This window comes from Peromyscus californicus, unplaced genomic scaffold (assembly GCF_007827085.1).
Source record: "Peromyscus californicus insignis strain IS unplaced genomic scaffold, ASM782708v3 Scaffold_4__1_contigs__length_199733344, whole genome shotgun sequence".
Classification (NCBI taxonomy): domain Eukaryota; kingdom Metazoa; phylum Chordata; class Mammalia; order Rodentia; family Cricetidae; genus Peromyscus; species Peromyscus californicus.
Window position 1 is genome coordinate 123,699,995 of NW_026294562.1, and position 21,653 is coordinate 123,721,647.

Genomic DNA, 21,653 nt, shown 5'->3' on the forward strand with positions numbered 1-21,653 from the left:
CCCACTCTAAGCAGCCCAGCCCAGCCTAGCCCCTGCTAGTCTTTCCCTTTTCCTTTCCATTCAGTCCGGTCCATGCTCTCAAGTCACACTCTTTTCAGTCATTCAGGACTTATCCATTGCCCAGACTCTTGAATGTCTTCATTGTCTGCTCCAAGTTCATCAGCTCTGTGGTCTCTCGTCCCATAGCATTCCCCTGAAGGAGGCTGGTTCATTACTACACTTAGCTCCCAGGAATGCTCCACCACTCATCCTGAGCTATATTTAGAACACAAGGCCTTTCCTGCTGTCTTCTGGTTGTCTCCACCTCCACTGTAGCGCCCTATGGATGGAGGCGCATGGTGTGTGAGGGTAGTCTGGTGAATTTGCCTACACGGGATCTTCTTGGGTCACTCTATATATGGTGTGAGAATTTCCACGACTTTCATTCTCACAAACTTGTACAACATTGTTTGTTTTTAAAAGCAGGTAACATATTTCAGCATCTGGAAATTGTTTTTATAACATAAAGCAGACAGACCATTGCCATCAGTTGAAGATGCATTATTTCATCCAAATCTGCCATGTTCGTGTCTATATCTATTGACCTATCATGTATCTGTCTTCATTTTTTCTGTCTACCTATCAGTCTGTCAGTCTTCCTCTATCTGTTTATTGATTTGTGCCAGTTCCTGCTTCTAACTTCACTGCACAGTGTAGCTGCAGCACGGTCACATGATCAGTGATGTCCCGTTTCTAGGAGATGATTCACAGCTAGTTCCCTACACAGTGGTCCTGATCTCACTTACTAAGCCACTTCCTATTTCTCACTCACTCCTCTTCAGTGTTACAGTAAAGTTATATACCATTCTTTCCTGGGAATGTAATCCCTCTTTGGGTTTTCTAGAAATGCCATAACAAAGCACCATGTTTTAGAGCAGAAGTAACTTAATATCTCATAGTTTCGGGGAGGAGAAATCCAGTGTGTTAACAGAGCCATGTTCCCATTAAAGGTTGGAGGACCAGATCCATTCCAGCTCTCTCCCAGTTTGTGATGTTTACCAGCAGTCTTGGGCATCTCTCAACTTGCAAATGTCTTAGATCTCTGCCTTCATGCTTATAGAGTATTTTTCTTATGTCTGTTTTTGTCTGTGCCTCCCTGTGTCTGGGTCTATCTCTCTGTCTCCGTCTCTGCCTCCCCCCCACCTTCTCTCGTGTATGTGTGCATGCGCACGTGCATGTATGCATGTCCAAATCTCCCCTGGCTTATGTTTTTACAAAGAAACAGTCTATCTATAATGAATTCGATTCCATCCTAATTACTTCACCTTGTTTCAAAACAAGGTCCCATTCTGAGGCCTTGGGGTCATTGCAGTTGTACCAGTAACCGTCCTCTACTTGCTCTGCTTCCCCATGCTGTACCCCTATCTTGCTTTGGAATTGTATCCCCCATCCTTCCTGTATTTCTCACCTAATTTTCCTCCCACTTGTGATCATAGGATTGTTCTTTTCTCTTATTAAATTCCCTTAACTGTGGGTGGGTACCTCTCTAGATGCCACTTATATATTTCTACTATCACAATTATTTGTCATTGAGCCCAAGTGAGCTATGAGGTTCTCATTTTTTCCCTTTTTATTTCCCTTGGCTCCTGGAAGGGCCGCTACTCAGTTGTTTGCAAATGTTCTTCCAGGAAGCTTACAAAGGTGCTGCTCTCACATTCCTGGCACTAGATTTTAGGATTCTTTTGCTAACAAGTTTTTCTTCCTTGTTTTATGATTCTGTCTCCCTTTCCCCAACTACACGTTTATGGGCATAAGAGGCTTCCAGTGTGTTTCAGTTATGTGGAGGTTTGGAGCATAGTGAAAGCCGGGCTTTGATTGAAGGCCCGGGTGGGTATCTGTTTCAAGTTCTGTAGCTACCACAAAGTGCTGAGGCTCTGTGACCCACACAGCATGGGTCACACAGGCCCTCTGCAAGCAGATAGACATAATGAAGCTACCATTTATTATTATTTTTATTTTGTGGTGCTGAGGATCAAACCCAGGACCTTGTACGTGCTGGGAAAGTGACCCACCACTTACCTGCAATCCTAGCCCTAGTATTCCAAGTTTAAACTGGGTCTTTGGAGAGACTGTAACAATTGCACCTCCAAGATGGATATTGTTTCTGTCTGTGTATGTCCTCATCGGTTTTTAAAATAAAGGTCAAGGGAAAGGCTCTCTGTAGATGTTGCTCCTGACATGTATCTGGTAGATCTCCCTTCCCTCTTCTTCCCCTTCTTAGTCATTTTTATTAATTTCATTGTTATCTCTAATCAAGGGACTCTGGAGCCAGTAAAGCAATGTATAGATTCATGCTATTTAATTCTTAGGGCTGTCAGTTTAGAACGTGCCACCAGTGTGATTCTATTATCCTAGGCCCTGTTCTAAGATAATCTGCTTAAAATTGATACCAGCTAGGATTTGGACTTTATTGATTACATTTCCTGCTGGACTCTGGCCTTGCCCTCTTACTGACCATATCCTGCACAATATGGCCATGACTCAAGAAAAGTCAGGCCTTCTGGAGTACCAGATGGAACTTGAGGATTTTGGTTCTAGGGTCACACAATCAAGTTGGAAAAAGGAAGTGCTGATAGGAAGGAACATTTTTTACATACCTCACAGAGTTATTTTGAGGCTAACATAGTAATCATTTATGATCCCTAAAATTGTTTTCAAATGTCAAGATAGTAAAGTAGGATTAGAGAATAATATGATCTATTGTTACATAGATTCACATGGAGACAGAAATCAAATCACATGGTTCTGCAAAAAGAAGTCTACTCTTTAAAAATACGGCTTATCTTATAGGAAATAGAAAGGTTTGATTTTTCTTCTGCATCTTATGCAGAGCGTTTAAGAGCAGAGGAGCTGAGATGAGAAAGGCTGGCCTCAAATCCTGGTTCTGCATTTCTTAAAGGGAGCCTTGGCATTAATTATCGAGCCCTTCCAACTTCAGTTTTCCCATCTACAAACTGGGTGCCATAACCATTCCCATATCATGGGGGTGCTAGAGAAAGTGTATGAGACAGTCTATGGATGACATTTAACCCATTGCCTGGGCAGGTGTCAGTGACTGTAGATGTTGATTGTAGAGTTTTATTTATTTGAAAAGCTGATTGAGACTTGAGAAGGAAGCATATGAAAAATTTTATTATAGTGTATATATTTAAAATGGTTTCAGACAATAGAACAAATAAAATAGACACTCACAAGTCACATTTTCTAAAGAAAATGATCCTAGATGATTTAAAGGTTGAACAGGAACTGAATAAGAAAAAAAAAAAAAAAGCTTGAAAATAAGTGGCATTCCATGGGAGTGAGGATAGAAGCTGAAACATGCAAGGAGTGGCCAGTTTAAAGTTTAACTGAACCAGAGGGTGTGAATGGGGGAAGAGAGGATAAGGCTGGGTTGGTTGCTGAAAACAGGGTATGGTAAGGTTGAGGTGGCAGCCCGTTCTTATGTGTATGGGGTGATGCAGGGGCACTTTCTCACAGATAGTTCCTGAAGAGGGCAGTGGATTGTTGAATGTGTTGTCCTCCTGATATGATTAGATAATCATATGAGATGAATTGATATAATGAATGGAATCTGGGAAACATGTTAAGAAGCCCCTTAATAGTGACCTTAACGTAGGAGTAGGTGGTGAGAAAGCGTGAGAGGACACTTGGTAAAATGTGCCATGTTTCAGCTGTTGGTCTGAGTACTTTTAATTTTTTTATAAGGGCATCTGTGACATAGATAACAATATCCTCATGTAACAGAAGGGAAATTAAGGCTCAGAGAAGTTAAATAATTTACTCAGGGCTTTGAGGTCACATACAATTGGTAGGTAGTAGAGAACAGGGATTTGAAAGCCAGGTCAGTCTGTCTCCAGATCTTTGTGTTCTTTTCCAAAGAGAAGATTGAAATGTGTACATGAAATATTACAAAATAAGCATCTGAAACCCAACAGTTCATTAAATACAGGAAATGAGGAAGACATTGACAAGAAAGGAGGATGGCTCCAAGTGTTTGTGACTGGATAAGTGTAAGGGTGGCGGGGACTTGAAATGCTTGGCTCTTCAGACATGAGATTGATGTTGACTGGGTGGAGCTTGAGAGTCTGCATTTTCCTCAGTCTCCTAGTGCTGCTGCTGAAGATGCTGCTGCTGCTGCTGGGATTATTGGGGATTTCACAACAAAACTTTGAGTATTCAAGGGTCAGAGGATCCTTGAGAAGCTACCACAGAGAATGGATGAAGTAGAAAAGCCAGTAGAAAGAAGGACAGAAAATGACCAGAGTCTTGCACCGTTAGAAATTGGGGAGTCAGGAAGCCACACTGTGCAGCAGGATCAAGTTGAAGAGGAATGGAGAAATCTAGTCTTGGAGTCAACATTGGTAATTTTCAAAGTGTGTGTGTGTGTGTGTGTGTGTGTGTGTGTGTGTGTGTGTGTGTGTGTGTGGTCTTTTCTATGAACAACTAGAATTTGCATTATGGAAGGGAACATGTGAATATATATTAATATTCATTAATATTAGGGTTGGAACTAAATCATGAGAAATCTTGAAACTTCAATGAGCTAAGGAAGTAGGATGGCCCAGAATGGAACAGTGACGTGTAGGACATTGCTTTATCACCTATTAGGTTAGATATTTGTTATGTAGACATGACAAAAGGTAGAGGTGACCATTTATAGATTTCTGTAAAAAAAAAAAAGGAACTAGAATAGGAATGACTTAAACTACTGGGCATACAGATAATTATAGACTAGGAGATGGAATCTAGGGAACATGCTAAGATGCCCCGAACAGTGACACTAAAGTAGGAGTGGGTAGTGAGAAAGCATAAGCACGGTGGAATGTGCCATGTTTCAGCTGTTGGCCTGAGTGCTTTTTTTGTTGGGGAAGGAGATTGGATGGAAAGTATCCGAGAAAACAGTTAATTTTGTTACCAAGAAATGCATTTTTTCCTTGAATGCAGAAAGAAAGCAAAATGATGGGGCTTTGATCCAGATGGTACAAGTTCATGCTTAGTGTACCTCCTCTGTACCAAATACATAGCAGTAACAGAAAACAGGAGACCTGGCTAAACAATTAAATAACCTTGTGACCAGAAATGGTACCAAAATAAATGACGATGAGCAGAGGATCATTTGTTCGCATGATGTGATCAACGTCTAGAAGAAAATATAATGGCAAATGTGTATTTATCTCTGGAGGGATCTTCATACATGTACGTGCTTCAGATTGCCAGGAGACCAGAAGACCCTTCTCCAATCCACACACTGGAGACAGAGACTACTATATGGAATAATGGCACCCCCCAAACAGAATAATGTTCTCTTCTCTGAAAGCACAGCTAGTAGGAATTTCCGAGCCTTAGAGAATAAAGGGAGGAGGGATAACAATTCTTTTAGATAAGGCACTCATTGTTGAAGGCTGTTGTGCTGCATTCTGAGTATTATCCTGGAGGGGCTCCAAGCTAATATGGGGTTTTGATCAAAAGCTCCAAAAGGCTACCTGGAAGCATCATCAGCAACAAATTAGAAAATACAGGAGAGCAGCAAGGGCAAAAATGTAGATGAAAATTGGAAAAATTTCCCCATTCTCAAGGAAAACTATAATATAAAATAATGAAATATGTAAAATATCCAATGATAAGGATGGCAACCGACTTGACTTTCATTCAAAAATAATCTGTAAATCTTAGCTAATACAGTATGACAAGAAAAAAAAAGACTTGGAATGAGAGAGTTGACAGTCCTCATTGTGAATGGTGTATGTTCAGTCTATACAGAATATCAAAGGGTATTTGTAAATGAATTGTTGCAACTTACTAAGGTGTTCTGCAAAATTGATAAAACATAATAGATAAATGAAAATAAATACATTTCTACCGGTACACTTCTGTAACGTAATAGATAAATGAAAACAAATCCATTTCTACCGATACACTTCTGTAGCGCCAGCACCCAGGAGGATGAGAGCGAAGGGCTACAAGCCAGCCTGTACCTCATACCGAATTCCAAGTCATCCTGAGCTACATAGTAGGACTCTATCTGAAAATCAAAACAATGGCCTGTGAAATAACACAGCAGGTTACGGGGTTGGTGGCAAATTTCGTGACCTGAATTCAATCCCAGGAACCCACATGGTAGAAGGAGAGAATTTACTTCCAAAGATTACCTTCTGACCTTCACATGGCACATGCCCTGTCCCCCACAAAACAAACCAGCAAATGTTTTAACAACAATAGCAAAAGTATATTATATAACACAATCAGAAAATTTAACTTACAACAAATAACATCTGGCAAAAATGAAATAAAATGAAACATACACATTAAAAGGTATAAACACAGCAAGAGATGTGCCAACTTCTATATTTTTATGGGATGAATATAAGACAGTAATGAGTATAAAATGAGTATATGGGGCATTCTGAAAATATAGGCATGTACATATAATGTGTATATAGGCTGTAAGTTTCATTTCCGGCATTACAATAAAATGAAACAACAATAATAGAATAAAATTAATGAATGAAAGCTACATACAGCAACATAAGAAAGTGTCCTGTTTTGTTGAACATAGTGGTACACACTTGAGAAGTTAATGCAAGAGGATCAGGAATTCAAGGTCATCCTTAGCTATATAGCTACAGTAACTAGAGAGTTGGATGCATAACAGACAGGAATGGGAATCTGATTTTTTGTGCATGTCATTTTAAATTAGTATGCAAGGAGAAACTATTCAATAAAGTAAAGTAACTTATATCAGCCACAAAATAACTAATAACACGAGTGAAGCTTCAAAGTTTTTTTATTTGTTTGTTTTCACCAAGCTTCTTTAGTTTTCAATAGTCAGAAAAGTTTCAATAGTCGATGAATTGCCTTGTGTTCCTCCTTCATTCAGCCTCTCCCACTGAAATCATCCTCTATTATCTGGAGACATTCACGATCACTAAGAAACCAGTGCTGGCACAGTTCCATTAAGTAAAGGCAATGCTCTTCTGATTTCCTGATCCCCACCCCAGTGTCTTTTCTTTGACCCACACTGCAGTTAGTGATCTGGTCTCTCTGGCCTCATTGGTCAGGTTTTATGTAGACTGTCTATCACTTTGGGCTTATCAACTGAAGTGCTGGCTTTGAGGGAGGAATAATGTAGAGAGACAGTATTACTCCTTGACATCACTTACAACATGGGGATGTTAACCCTGATTACGTGGCTAGGATGTTTGCCAGGTTTTTCACTGCAAAATTGCACATTTCCCCCCTTTCCTCACACTTTAGATAGTCACCAAGAACAGCAGGTTCCATGTCCTTGAATGAAAAGCCCCATGTAAAGTATTTAGAATTCTTTAGTATGGAATATAGCCATTTAATAAGAGAATATGATTTGATTTTGAGAAAAGAAATAGTTTTTGGAATAGATTATAAATAACATGAAATGAAAGATTAATACATTTGAGCACATCATTATTTTTTTTGTAGCCTAGTTTTGTCTGAAATTTGTTGCAATTCTTCTGCCTCAGACACTAGAGTGCTGGTATTACAAGTATGTACCAATACACCCAACATATGACTTCATTAATTTATATCCTTAAAATCTTTGACCTTTATACAAAGTTAAAAGACAAGCAGTAACCTAAGAGAACACACTCCAGTGTGTGCAGCCAACAGGGGATTTGCATACAGAATAAATAAAATTTCCCACACATAAGAAAAAAGTAACACTTATGTTTCTACCTCAGAAATTCATGTTGAAATTACAAGGTAGTATGTACCACTCTTCAGTTTGGAAGGACAACTGTCCAATAACATCAGGTATAGAATTACAGGGCAAACTGTTCATCCATTTAGTGATTACAGGAATGTGAGTTTTATGAACATTGGGAAAATATTCAGCAATAGAGTGGAGTTAAGTATTTATATACTCCAAAGGAACATCCTCAAAAGATGTGCCTCTCAAATGTTTCTGTGCACAGGGATCACATGAAGAGCTTGTTAAAATGCAGATGTTGATTCAGCGATCTGGAAGCACCTTTCTTTCCACCAAATTCCCAGCTGTTGCTAAAGCTGCTGGCTCACATGTTGCATTTGAGAAATGAGGCTCTAGGGCAGAGATAGTAAATGTGCCAATCCGACCCCTGCTCACTTTTGTAAATGAAGTTTTTTTGAGGGGATATTTCCTGTTTCCTGTTTATCTGTAGCAGCTTCCAGGCCACACTAGCAAAGTTAAGTAGATGCAAAAGAACTATACAGTATCCATAGCCTAAGATATTTTTTAATCTGGCCCTTTACAGGAGAATTGCTAACTTTTGTTCCAGAATGTTGCTCTCACATGTGTATAACATTTTTATTGTGACTTTTTTGAATAATAGAAAAATATAAAACAACTAACAGTTGATAGAATTAGAAAATAATTTGTAACCTTAACACAATGAATGCCATCAATTAAAAAATCAATAAATGGAGGACTGAGGATCTAGCTCAGTGGGAGAATACCTGCCTACCATACAAACAGTCCTTGGTTCCATTTCTGGCATCACAGGAAAAAATAAAAACAGCAACGAAAACAATTAACTAAATAAAGTTAATAAATGAAAACTAATGCATCAATACCGGAAAGCATCCTGTTTTGCTGGGTTTGGTGGGACAAGCCTGTAAGCCCAATATTTGAGGGGGTGAAGAAGGATCAGGACTGCAGGTTGTTACCTTTGTCTTGCAGAGGAAGAATACCCAATGGAAAGCAGTTGAAGGGAGAAAAAAAATCTACTTTAGCTTACAGTTCCGGAGGGCTAGAGTCCATCAGTATGGCAAAGTCATGGCAACAATTAGAGAAAGCACAGATGCCGTAGCAGGCAGCTGCCTGATCATAGGATCAGACTTCTGTCCACACACAGGAAGGAGTGAGTGGGAGAGCAGGGGTAGGGGGGTGGGGGAGAAGGGGTGAGTAGGAAAGGGAGTGAGGCTGTACAATAAAAGCCCACTCTCAGTGATACACTTCCTCCAGCGAGACTCCACCTCCTAAAGGTTCCTTAACCTTCCCGAAGACAGCCACTACCTGGGGACAAAATATTCAAATACAGGAGTCTGTGGGGACATTCTTCATCCAAACTACTACATTCTTCAGGTACATACTAGCAAGTTCGAGGCTGACTTGACAACATGAGACCTTGTCTCACAGAACAAAAATCAGTCTCATTTTAAAGTTTAAAAACTATGCAAAGCAATGCTATAATCTGGCTGAGGGTGGTACAAAGGTAGGAGTGTCTGTACCAGTTATCTGCTTCAGAGTAGTGGTCAGCTCGGGTGGGGAGAAACAGGGTGTTAGATGCACACAGGTGAGTTCCTGGTCAGGATTATAATAGACTATCTTCAAAAGAGCTGAAAAGAAGATGCCAAAGGATTAAAATTGTTAATGCTTGGCACTGGGTATGGAGTTTTGATATTCTCTACACTTTACTGATATTTTAAACATTTGAAAAGAGTCCGAAGAATCAAGAAACAGGAAAAAGTGTACTTAACGTAAAAGATATTTTGAAGTGAAGGAAAGAAAGGCAGATGGTCTATTAATACCTGGGGTTTTCTTTCCTTTCAATTGATCAAGAAAAAGAGATACACAACAACCTCATGTTATCTCCCATATAGCAATTTTTGAGGATAGTAGAGATGTTTTATGATATAATTCTGTAGAACATGGAGGTTTTGGGCTCTAAAAGATGACTTCATTCATGTCGTGGGGTAGAAGGGATTTTACCTTCTGGGGGAACTAACAGTTCACTCATGTAAGCCAAGATCAGCCTATTGTTGGGATAGTCTTATTAATGCCAAGGACACTATTCCCAGTATAGTGTCCTTTTTCCTTTTATGTGAAGCTCTTCTCGTTCTCCCTAGGAATGAGCTGAGAGTTCCAAGATTCTCCCAGGACGTCTGCTTGTATCTTAGGATCTCAGGGTTCTGTGTACTTTATCTCACCCAAACTTGGTTTTCCATCTGACTTCCATGGGCATGCCTGCATGAGGGAATACCTTAGCCTCAGCCCCTTCCTTCTGAGCCAGATCCATACAACTGGAACCAGATTTGGCTTTGCAAACCAGTAGGCCAGGAAATCTCATTCTATACTTTCTCAGCAGTATTGGGGATACTTTAGAGGAAAGGTTACCCTGTATTGAAGCCAGGAGACTGTGTTCAGTATTCTTCCATGAAGCATATAGCAGGGATAGTGCAAGCTCAGTTACATTTCAGTATCCTATAGAAGCCTTTGCAACATGTTTATTATGATATTGTATATACCCCAGGAAATATAACATCTGTATTTAAAAGCCAAAGGACTGTTTTTCACACACCTTATTCATATCAGGCACTGTGGATGACACAATTGCCACATTCACTTCTGGCAGTGGTGTTTTTGGTGGCCCCCAATAGGTTTTCTTTTGTCTAAGAATTAATTACGTTTATTTAATGTGTGTTTGCGCACGTGTGTGTGTGTGAGTGTGTGTGTGTGTGTGTGTGAGTGTGTGTGTGTGTGTGAGTGTGTGTGTGTGTGTGTGTGAGTGTGTGTGTGTGTGTGAGTGTGTGTGTGTGTGTGTGTGTGTGTGTGTGTGTGAGTGTGTGTGTGTGTGTGTGTGTGTGTGTGTGTTTGCCAGGGTACATATATAGGGTCAGAGACCAACTTGTGTAAGTTACTGTTCTCCTTCTGCTATAATGGACCCAAGGATTAAATTCAGGTCCTCGGGTTTGGAGGCAAGCATGTTTACCTGCTGAGCTATCTTATCAGCCAAAATAGATTTTCCTATTGAGAACCTCATTCCTCAACACAGTACCCTCCTATGCATACAGCTGGGTTCCTGAGCGGTCTCTTGGAGATGGCAGGTTTGATCTCACGCTATAGAAAGACTTTCTTTGTAATTGTCAATCATGACCAGAGAAAGAATTCGTTTTGTTTGAAAGGGACACTTCGTGAGTGCTGAATGCCATGCCCTCCACGGTATTCTTTAATGTACAGGCATGGCCTAACGACTGCCACGTATCAGACTCAGGTGGGAAGACTTCATAAGTGAAAGTATGGAGGAGTGGTGGGACATGGTGAACTGGGAACCACACAGCTACTGTTCGCCTCGGGTGATTATTATTGTATAGAACTATTGGTTCAGCTTTGCCAGAACCCTTAGGTTTTTAAGACAAGCTACAACTAGTGATAGTTTAAGTATGACGTCTAAATTTGAAATGCTGGAACGTAAAACTCTGAAAACGTTTTATGAATTCACTTGTTTGGGATGGGAGTAGGAGAGGAGGAAGAAATGGAGTGGCGGAGGGGGGATAATATGAGCGAGAGCGAGAACCCAAGCGCAGGTCTGGGGCCATTTGTAGCCTGTGGGCTAGGCTTGCTAGCTTGAATTACAGAAGGGGAGAGGAGTTTTAAGCCATCTAGTCTGCAGCCAGCAAGACTAAGATTTGAGGCTTGACGACTTGAGCCAAACACTTCTGGACTTTGATTGAATTTGGTTACAGGAGAAGAAAGATCTTAGATTCCGAAGAGCAACTGCCCTAGTGAAGCAAAGGTCCAGCACGACACCGTCATAACCCATAGTCCCCAAAGATGTTGTGGTGATCCTCTCCCCATGCATTTGGAGGAGACAACACCTAGGCAAAAAATAAAGCCAAGAGACATTTACATAGGATGGAACTTTTCTTCAACCTTGTGAATTCTCTGTTCACATGGTGGCTAGGCCAGGACACTGAACAGATCTCCCTCAGCACTATGCTTGGCTTTTCCACTCTTTGTGCAAATACAACTGTCCTGATAATTGCTCCTCTAGCCAGACTCCATATTGCCTCCTCTTCATAGGCTAGTTTTTATCCTTCTTTGCCTGAACTCCAGGAAATAATACCAAGTGTGGTTAATGCCAAGATGGAGTTTGGGATTCCTTACTGGAAGGCCCCAATCCAAGCAACATGTTCCTGCCAGAGTGACGGGGATCCAGGGAAAAGCTAGTCTGTGTTGTGTTGCATGAGGGAAGTGGCATGGCATGGGACTATGTGGATCTCTATAGAAGGAGTTTGTGAGGAAAGAAACCAGTCCTTTGTTCAGGGATTTCTGGGAGGGACAGGTTCCTGTCACTGGAGAATATCCTGACTTGCCTTTCTCTCTAACACCTATTCCTAAGAATTGTTTTTCAGCAAGCGGTCTTATTTCCAAGTAGGTCATTTCAAGTATTTTTGAATTAGAAAAATCTGGATTCAAATTCAAATTGCTATAAAATAACATTAGACATTTTTGAAAATATGATTGAGTTAATGTTATACAGTTTTTAGGATATTGGAGGATAATCAATTATCTGTACACAATGACTGACGTGATAATGAATCTTTGGATTCCATGGTGAACAGTGGTATGTCTGCTGATACTTTGCTCCAGGCTTTCTTTCTTTTTTTTTTTTTTTTTTTTTTTTTTTTTTTTTTTTTTTTTTTTTTTTTTGGTTTTTCGAGACAGGGTTTCTCTGGGTAGCTTTGCGCCTTTTCCTGGAACTCACTTGGTAGCCCAGGCTGGCCTCGAACTCACAGAGATCCGCCTGGCTCTGCCTCCCGAGTGCTGGGATTAAAGGCGTGCGCCACCACCGCCCGGCGGCTCCAGGCTTTCTTTATCCTAGATCTGCTGGAATTGTAGTTCAATAACATTTTACTCCTTCTCACTATTGGAGAAAGGAGAGGAGACTGCCACAAGAATGATGTTCTGACTAGGGTAGGGTAGGCTTCCTACCAGAATTGCCTTGGCTTCTGTGTCCCTTTTAATAATAATAAGCTACTCAGGATCTTAACACCAGAACACTATGTATTTCAGTTCGTTCTTGTGATATAACAACTCTAAGGTGACAAATCCATTTGAAGAGAGAGGATTGGAAAATTATCCTAAAATAAGAACTTTATGAGTAGGCTAGATAACAAAGGGGAACAGAAGGAGAGGCCCCTGAGATTCCAACGTTAGAAGCAGAAAGTGTAGGCAGGAGACACAGGAAGATGCTCGCCACTACAGATGCTAGAGAGCGGATGGCTGCTAGTCAGTCTGCAGGGTTGAAACCTCAGCCAGGAAGAGATGCTTGGGGCTTATACAAATGTTGGGAAACAGAGAGGTCTGAGGTTCTGGGCTTCATTTTGCATTTTGCACAGCCAGGGGAACTAGCCTTTCCTTTCTGCTAAGGATACAAGAGGACTTGGCCATGCAGATTTAGTCTGTTCTTGGGTCATTTGGGGGTAGGCTCAAAAACCTCTCACTCAATCCTTTGGGTGCTCCACATCCCTTTCCTCCTCTCCACATCCCTTACAACTCCCTTTCCTTTCCTGGAGCGATCCTAGAATTTCTGGCTGGCTTCTCAGACTTTGACAATCCCTGATGTCCAGGCTCTGTTCTGAATTACAGAGGGTCCACAAGTTCCTTCATGCTGAATGACTCTGGGGAGAGCCAGTGACAGACAGAAGAAGTTTTTCATTGGGCCACCTGTGGGCAAGTCCTTCTTAGGGAGTGTTTGCCTCTCTCTAGCCCTCTTTCTGCCCATCTCGCCTTCTCCTTACATTTCCTGTGGTCCAGGACTTTGCCCTCCTCTGAGCATATGTCTTCCCTTCATTTTCTGGGGTTGTTATGAGGAGTGTGGTGGTGGTGGTGGGGGGGGCGTGCAGGAGTTTGGAGTGGTGCCTCTCATGCTATCAAGCTTCAGCTTTTAGAATCTTGGAAAGGCTCCACCCGGGACCGAGTTCCAGAAAAAACAAACTTCAAATCCTGGCTCATATGAGAAAATGTTCATGTTTACAGAGGCAGCTTTAGGGACCTTGGCAGGGACTGAGGCAGGTTTGGCCCTGGTCTGAAAAGGATCTGACATGGAGCCTTCCTCAGCCCATGGATGTTGCATAGTCTCTAGAGGAGAGCTCTCTCTCAGGAGCTGCAATGATATCACCTTCATGAGGCCTGGAGCCTTAGAGTCTCCACAGAAACTGTAACTTTTGTTGTTCCAAAAATTTTTACCCTGACAATGACTAGAGAAAATGGGAGGAGCCATCCCCCTGTCTCACCCTCAGCCCCATCACATCTCTTCCCTCTTGGACATTTCTTCTGTGGGATACAAAGCCAGAAAGGGCATCTTGGGTCCCGTAGAATCATCTCTCAAGGCATAAAACTCCTCCTGTCCAACTCAGAAATGGCACCCAGGATATTTACAACGGGAATATTTGGAGGGTGTTAAACCTAATCAAGGGAAAACAGGTTAGGAAAATGACTGGGCAGAATTCATGGTGATGGCAAATCTTTCTTCCCTGACTCTAACTTGATGAATTTGATAATGCCACTGTGTGATATGCAGGAAAATGATTAGATTTTATACATAAAATGGATCAGGCAAAGCAGTGTGGATACAGGCACTGGGAGCACTTGATTTCTGTTTCTGGCATTGTGCATTTAACAAGACTTCCCCAAGGTTCTGCACTTGGGGTTTAATACTGACCATTAATCCCCCATGTCTGCCTCTTCTGCCAGGGGTCTTTTCAAACATAGACAATCATGGGATATTAAACTTGAAGGACAATAGAGATCATCTAGTCCCATCAACTCACTATATATATGAGGAACCTGAGGTCCAGAGTGGGGATGTGTCTTACCCAAGGTCGCATGGTGAGTTGCTTCCTTTGACATGTTTGTGTGAAGACCCCTTCCCTGCCAGTTTTGATTCTTAAGACCCAAAGACCCATAAATCCCCACGCATCTCAGAAAACTAGGGTACAGTGAGGTGTCCAGGTTGAGATTAGTATTCAAGTCCCCTGAGCGAGAAGAATCTCTTTCAGAGGAGGATGCTTCTTTAGGCTAAGGTAAGGAATGTAGGAAAGCCGGAAAGGGACCATGACCTAGGAAGAAACAGTGGTATCGTAAACCTCCTCAGAAGGCTGCTCAAACTTCTGGACATCTTGTCCTACCCTGTCACGTGTGAGATCCCCTGCTTGGGGTTCTGCACAGAACAACTATCACAGCTCATGGAAAACTGACATTCCTCTTAACATTATACCATGAACAAAGGAGACCCTCTATTTTTATAAACTGATTTCACTTCCTGCAGACAGAGGTAACAAAACAGCCAAAATGACTCATCCCTGCTTTGATCATTTTGTGTCCTATGCAGGGAGAGTGGGGGAAGTCTCAATACAGTTGAACTCTGTTTTAGCCTCTCCCCATCATGTATGCTTAATACTCAGGGGCCATGTGCCCTCTCCATTTCTGTATATGGTTTTCATAGAAAGATGGGGTTTCTCTGTTCACTGACCCCTCCCCCCACATAAATAGGCATTTTTACAATCTGAGATTGAATGAGCAACCCTTTTCTGGAGTTTGATTAGGAATATCCATATTTCTGAACATCCCATTCTGTCCCTGGATATACGGCCAGAAAGGAACCAAGCTGTCATAGAAATTTCCTCTTCTTGAGGTAACTTATGACCTTGTGGCCAGCTGTGTTACATACTCCTTCATAATGTCTCTAGTCCCTGTAAAACGTGGAATTGTGGGAACACTGAGTTCTCAGCTGTCATTTTCTAAGCCTTTCACAGCCCTGGCAATATCAGATGAGAAGTCAACAAGAAAAAGAGTATAGGCTTGGGAGTATAGTGTTCCCTACCTCCTTGTATAGTTGAGAGTGCTAAGAAATGTATTTCTTAGAATTTGACCCCTAAGGATATTGAGGTCTGGTAAAGCAGAGCCTTCTTCCCCACCTCCTCTGGGAATAGTAGTGTGCACGCACACCCCTTTTCCTGTCTCCCCAGTAGCTCATTGTCAGGGTTTCTTCCTCCCAGACACAAGGTTATAGACCAAGACTCCCTTCGATGAGTCTGTTCTCCCTCTTCCATGACAGTCCTAGGCCAAACTCCCAATGCAACGTCAATGCTCACTCCCCTTTCTCAGTTCAGTCAAGTTCCCAGCAAAATGGAGTGTTTCCAGTTTCTCTGAGCATGCTTGCTTTAAGTTACCCACAATCCCTGTCCTTCCCTTCTGCTGGCGACTCATTTTGGCTATTCCCGGTATACATCTGTAGCTATAGCTCTAGAGTTTCCCCTTTCGAGTTCCCTCTCTGTTTTCCCCTCTTAGTTTTGATCTTCTTTGGGGGTTTTGGTTTTTACTTTATTTTGCTTTTTTCTGTTTTTCTGTTTTTTTTCTTTTTGTTTTTTTATAGGTTTCAGAGAAATTATGTTGAATCCAATAAGCCTTTCCGGACATTCCAAGCCTCTTAACCATGGCATCTATGTTGAGGATGTCAATGTTTATTTCAGCAAAGGACGTCATGGCTTTTAAAAACTCCTTTTAAACCTCCTTGTTCTGATGTCACCTTGGTAGGATGGGCCCTCTGAGAGGTTGGAAGCTCTAGGCATTGTTCTTTTTGGATCCAGGGATGCTAAGTAGAAACTGCATGAGCCACCAGTGCTCCAGCACCCTTTACCACCGAGATGGGTGTGTATCCCGTGGACCACTGGCAGGTTGCCCCCCACTCCAGTCATCACTGTGTTCCTTTGTCTCCGAGCCTCCGAGGCAGCTCCTGCCGACATCTTTAGAGCCAGTAAAGAGAATACAAACCCAAGCACCAGGAGCTACCTTTTAAACACGCTAGCCATTCTCTTGACCCAACCATCTCAAGAAAGCCTGATGAAGTCCAGCCGCATTCCAGTCTCACCTTCCGACTTGGAAGCGTGGGGTCTCCATGCTGTCCTCTCAGTGATCTCGTCGCCCTGCACAGCCTCCAGCGGGGAAGAGTCACAGAGGACTCTTAAGCAGAGGTGGAGACGGCGTGGTAAGAGGAAGGGGATCCAGGCCCAAGTATTGGCTGCAGATTAGGTCTCGGAGGGAAGAATGGAAGACAGTCATTTTGTTGGTTTATTTTTATTTTTGTGTGTATGTGTGTGTGTGTGGAGAAAAAAAAATCATACATGTTTTTTTTTTTCTTTTTTTCTTTTGTGGATACACTTGGCCCCTCCTTCTTCTTCTCTCTGGAATGGCTCACACTGAGTGCAATGTTAGTAAGTTCTTGGGGAAGAGTTTATGCTGGCTCTACCTGGGTCACTAGAGCTGCAGTTTCGACAAGCACTGGCTGCAGGAGGTCTTGCCTATGAATTGGCCACATCTTACTAGGACCACAAGGGACCAAGGGAATCAGGGGCCAAGACCGCTCCTCCTAGCTCACGCTCTCGGGATTGGCTCTCTCCCCTACTTCCGCTTATTCTTGACTCTGAGAACTTTTGGAACCCAGTGGAATCCTCATGCCAAGGTCAAGAGGAACTGAAGGGGAAGAGAAGCAAAAGCTGGCCTCCTCCAGCCCCTCCCATGGCACCGATGGGCTGTCATCCAGGTCTCTGGATATGTGTGTTCACTGTGCTTGCTTTCACTCCTGTCTTGCTCCGTAGCCATCCTCTCCCAAAGAGGGATTGTTCCCCCATTTTCAGCTTGACCCTCTGGGGAGAGGGAAGGGGTTGATCGTCCTTTACATAATAGGAAAGACACATTTTTCAGAGCTCGAAAGCTTTGCCAGATTGGCTGAAGTATTGGCTGAGTGAATTTTGGCTTGGCCCAGCTCTCCCAGTTCCATGGGTGTCCCTGTTATGGGAAAGAATATGGAGTACCCCAAGTTCAGTTCTTGAGACAACATGGTGTTTAGTAAAGCCCAGTCTGTCCTGGTGTAGTGTTGCACAGCAGTTGGAAGACAGAGCATATATATTCCCTAGGTTACATTCCCTAGGGCCTGCAGATGATGGTTCATCATGTCAGGTGCTCAGACTGATGCTATAGATACCTCCATGGGGGTATATAAGCACAAAGCTTTCCAATTTCTTTCCCAGGACCTGGAGTGGCCTCCACAGTGTCACTTTAGGCTCAGGGTTCCTCAAGGGCCCCCAGATCTGTAGTTGTCCAGTCCCTCCCAGCACTGCTCACCCTCCTCCCCATGGTTCTCTGTTGAACTCTTCCCCATCACACTCAGATGATCCCTTGGGTTCAGGTCTTCTCCTGAGTGTGGCTTTAAGGAGTAAGTTTGAGGATGATGTTTTTAATTGTTGTAAATCATGACCTCATTTCCAGCCTCCCAGGCTCCATCCATCTTTTACTCTGCCATCTCTTCACTTTGTGCTATGACAATGGGGCGTTGTGTTTCCACAGAGACTTATAGGAGTGTTCAGTGTATAGTTTCTTAATAAACACTTTATTTTCTAATGAAATGACTGCATCGGACCTCTTATTTGGAAGTTTTACAAAGAATATTAAAGATGTAGCAATCCCAGGGCCCCACAATTTATTTCCCACTTTGATATTATGTTGCTATGGACGTTTCCAGCACAGTTCTGCTAGCCAGAGGGTTTTGCAATACGTCCCATTGGTTGGGTTCATGGAGCATCCTCCAGGTACCTCAGATTCCTATGATAAAATGCTTCTTCATCTTATTAGGTACTCAGAGAGGTTCAGTGGTCCAAGCAGGATCACATAGCATGGCAGGCAGAAGCAAGATTCAAACTCGATTCCTGCAGTCACCACTGGGGCTACTGATACCTTTGGTACCTGGGGAGTTTTTTTGCTGTTTAAGAAACTAAGACTTGTAGAGGTATTTTCTTCGGAGCTGATATACAAAGGGACCTGGGAGTGGGGTGGGGGAGCCTTTCTCTTTGATGTGAAAGCAAGCCTGTGGGGTTCTCCCTAGGATGGAGTAGTTTTCTATCTTTTCTGTGAACTTACTTAGAAAAAGATTAATCTCTGAGATTACAGGCCAGTCTCTTATCACTGAGAGACACTTGACATGCACATATATACAGACACATCACACGAACACCCAAACTCACCTTGGTCCAGCTGTCTTGGCAGGGCTCACATGGGCTTCCAGAAGGTGGAGGAAAAAGAGCCCCTGGATCCTATTAAAAGTCAAAAGCCGAGGTGAGCTGGCATTTCTCTCCGACCAAGCTTGGATCCTGGTCCCCACTACAAGCACAAAGGCTTAAATGCCTTCTTTACTTTATATTCGCTTCCTTTTAGAAGGAAAGCAAGCAATATGTAAGAGAAACAGAGAACAAGGGCTGGAGAAAGGATACTAGGAGGATGTGGACCCTTCTCTGGGCCTCACTGGGGCTTGCTGGAGCTCTGTTACATAGGAAGCAAACGAGAAACAAACCAAGCAAGGTGGGATGTGTGACAGTGTTAAGATGAGATTGGTGCTTTTCTGTATGACCTCCCTCACTTTATCTCCTGCACAAGTCTGCTTGAATCCTTCCTGCCCTCAGTGCAAGCCCGTGTTCATAAGAGTAGCCTGCTGTGTGATAGAGGTTACACTAACTCCTCACTTTTGTATATTCTCAGTGGTTCTAGGATATCAGGGTCGGGGCAGAGATATCTGATATTTGGGACTATCCTTGGGACCAAGGAAAAGTATGTGAATTCAAGGAAGAACTTTGGTTTTTCGTGCAAGATATTTAAGCTCTGTGTTATCTCATGCACAGAGCCTGCCAATACACAGCATAGATAGTGGGTGGGAATAACCCCTGAGAAAATGGGAGGGGACAGGACTTTGCTAGTGTTAGCCAAGTGGAGTGTGAGACCTTCTTATATATCAGGAGGCAAGAGGAAAGAATAGAGCTGTGGGTTTGTTCAGTGGTTCAGGGGCAAGAAAATAAGGGAGTCTTTATGTGGTAGCTTCTATTGTGCCTGTGAAGTGTGAGGTAAGGTTCTGTACCATGAGTGAGAAGATCCAGTAAGAATTGAGATGATATACAATGGTACTGGCAGAGACTATGGTGAATGCTAGGAAGTGCAGGAAGGTGGCTGGGCAGAGGACAGACCTGTCTGGGTTTGGAAAAGGATATCTGGTCTCAAGGCCTGTCATTTCCTTGGATTCCTGCTAGGTACTAAAGTGTCATGAAATTCTCCCCGTTAAGCCTTGGGGTCAGGCAGAGCTGGCACAGGGTACCACCAGAGCAGAGCTCAGTCCAGAAAGGTTGCCATATTGGGGTGCTCAAGAGTGTCACCATCCAGACCTGTAGTTTCCCAACCTTCTGAGTTCAGAGTTCACTGGCAGATGTTCATAGAGGCTTTCTTGGCCTTAAGCACATGGTCTGGTCCTGTGATATTTTGTGGTAGAGCTCCATGCCTGGATAACCCATGAGCCCAGTGTGCTTGTCAGGTACTTTCTGGTACTCTTTTATTTATTTATTTATTTATTCTGGAGAGATATTTGAGAGGTGACAGTTGTGTGTATTGGAGACTGTGGAACTCAACTACATCCTGAGTGAGAAGGTGATAGTTTCTGGATACCTGTAAGTGACACAGTCTATAGGGGTTGTACATCATTAGGTTGTGTGGCCAAGTCATGGAAATAAGGGCTAAATGCCCCAAATTAGGCTCACAATGGAGCATTCACAATCATCACTTTGTTTATCATAGGAAGCACCTACTCAACTAGAACTTTCTATCCACGAGAAACTGAGGCTCAGAAAAATTCCGTAACCACTCAGGGTTTCCATAGCTTGTGACCTGTGACATCACAGGGTATGCCTGAGCTCAGAGTACTCTTGGTCACTCTTTCGTCCCCTAAAGCTGCCTCTTTTCTGCTCCTGGAGGCTTCCCCATGATAGCTTCCTACCCTCCACCTCAAGATAAGATCCTTCAGGCACTATCCCTAGCTTCCTTCTGAAACTACATTGGGAGATCTCCTGATATGTTGAAACTCTGCCATGTGATTCTCATCCAAGCAGAGACCAGATGCTAGGTAGCTTCAGTTTGGAAGCTAAGAAGGTAGTCTCTGGGCTTCCCAGTCTCTCCTCTCTTGAATGGGATTTCCTTCCTGCAGCTGAGTTCTCCACACCTCCATCCTCACCTCCACCTCTACATAGGTGTGGCAGCAGCAGCAGCAGCACAATACTTGACTGTGACACCTCCTCTAACTCTAATTTGACCCAGTTCCTTCAGGCCACAGTCAGGGTGGAACAAGGTTCAAGAGTCTCAGATACAGTCGTAAGGCAGTCCATGAGGGTCCCGTCCCCCGGAGCAAGCACAGAAGTGGGCAGATCAATGCAGGATGAGTTCATTGCTGCATAGCTCTCCGAACTAAGCTAGTCATGGATTAGGCAGAGTGGAGCCTTCCTTCTTCGGTGCTTGCTGACTCCTGCACTGACGCCAGACTTGCACACGAGGTGTTTAATGTGACTTTGATGCCAAATGTGAAAGGCAGGTAGCAGAAAGGGGGGAAAAACGGTATAGTGAAGAGTAGGCCTAGCTCTCCTGAGGCTTCTCTGGGAGACCAGAGGAAAATTCTCAGCTTGACAGGAGAGGGAGAGAGGCAGACTAGAAACTGCTGGCCCTTTAATTGCGTCTGCGGTGTCCAGTGCTGGCCTCGGGCTCCACTGCTCTCCTCTGCCTGCTCTACCCACCTGCTCCACTCCTGCTCTTTGACGCTGGTTGATGTGGGGGAAGCTACGTGCAGCCTCAGGTTTCCTTGGAAAGCTCTGGTTCTGCATTTTGCTCTAGAAATCCTGTGGTTACCACCCCCTCTACTTCCCACTTCCCAAGAGAACCTCAGCCTAGCTCTGACAGCGTATTTTCAGAGCTAAATCAGATTCCTCCTTCAACCCTACTTGAACTCACAAGTGAC

General features: G+C 43.1%; 1 protein-coding gene across 9 annotated transcripts in view; it reads left to right on the forward strand.

Annotated features, from left to right (window-relative positions):
* Nucleotides 1–21,653, forward strand: part of Ntrk3 (neurotrophic receptor tyrosine kinase 3) — a 385,084-nt gene that overhangs the window by 251,638 nt on the left and 111,793 nt on the right. For 2 of the 9 annotated variants that reach the window (XM_052761140.1, XM_052761142.1), the window contains 2 exons: nt 14,531–14,665; nt 16,212–18,240. The exons of 6 other annotated variants lie outside the window; for them this stretch is intronic. In XM_052761140.1, coding sequence (XP_052617100.1) covers nt 14,531–14,665; nt 16,212–16,330 — 254 coding nt within the window. In that variant the 3' untranslated portion in view covers nt 16,331–18,240. Of the gene's footprint in view, nt 1–14,530; nt 14,666–16,211; nt 18,241–21,653 lie in introns of those variants that run through there. One more of the 9 variants, XM_052761143.1, reaches the window with a different exon arrangement.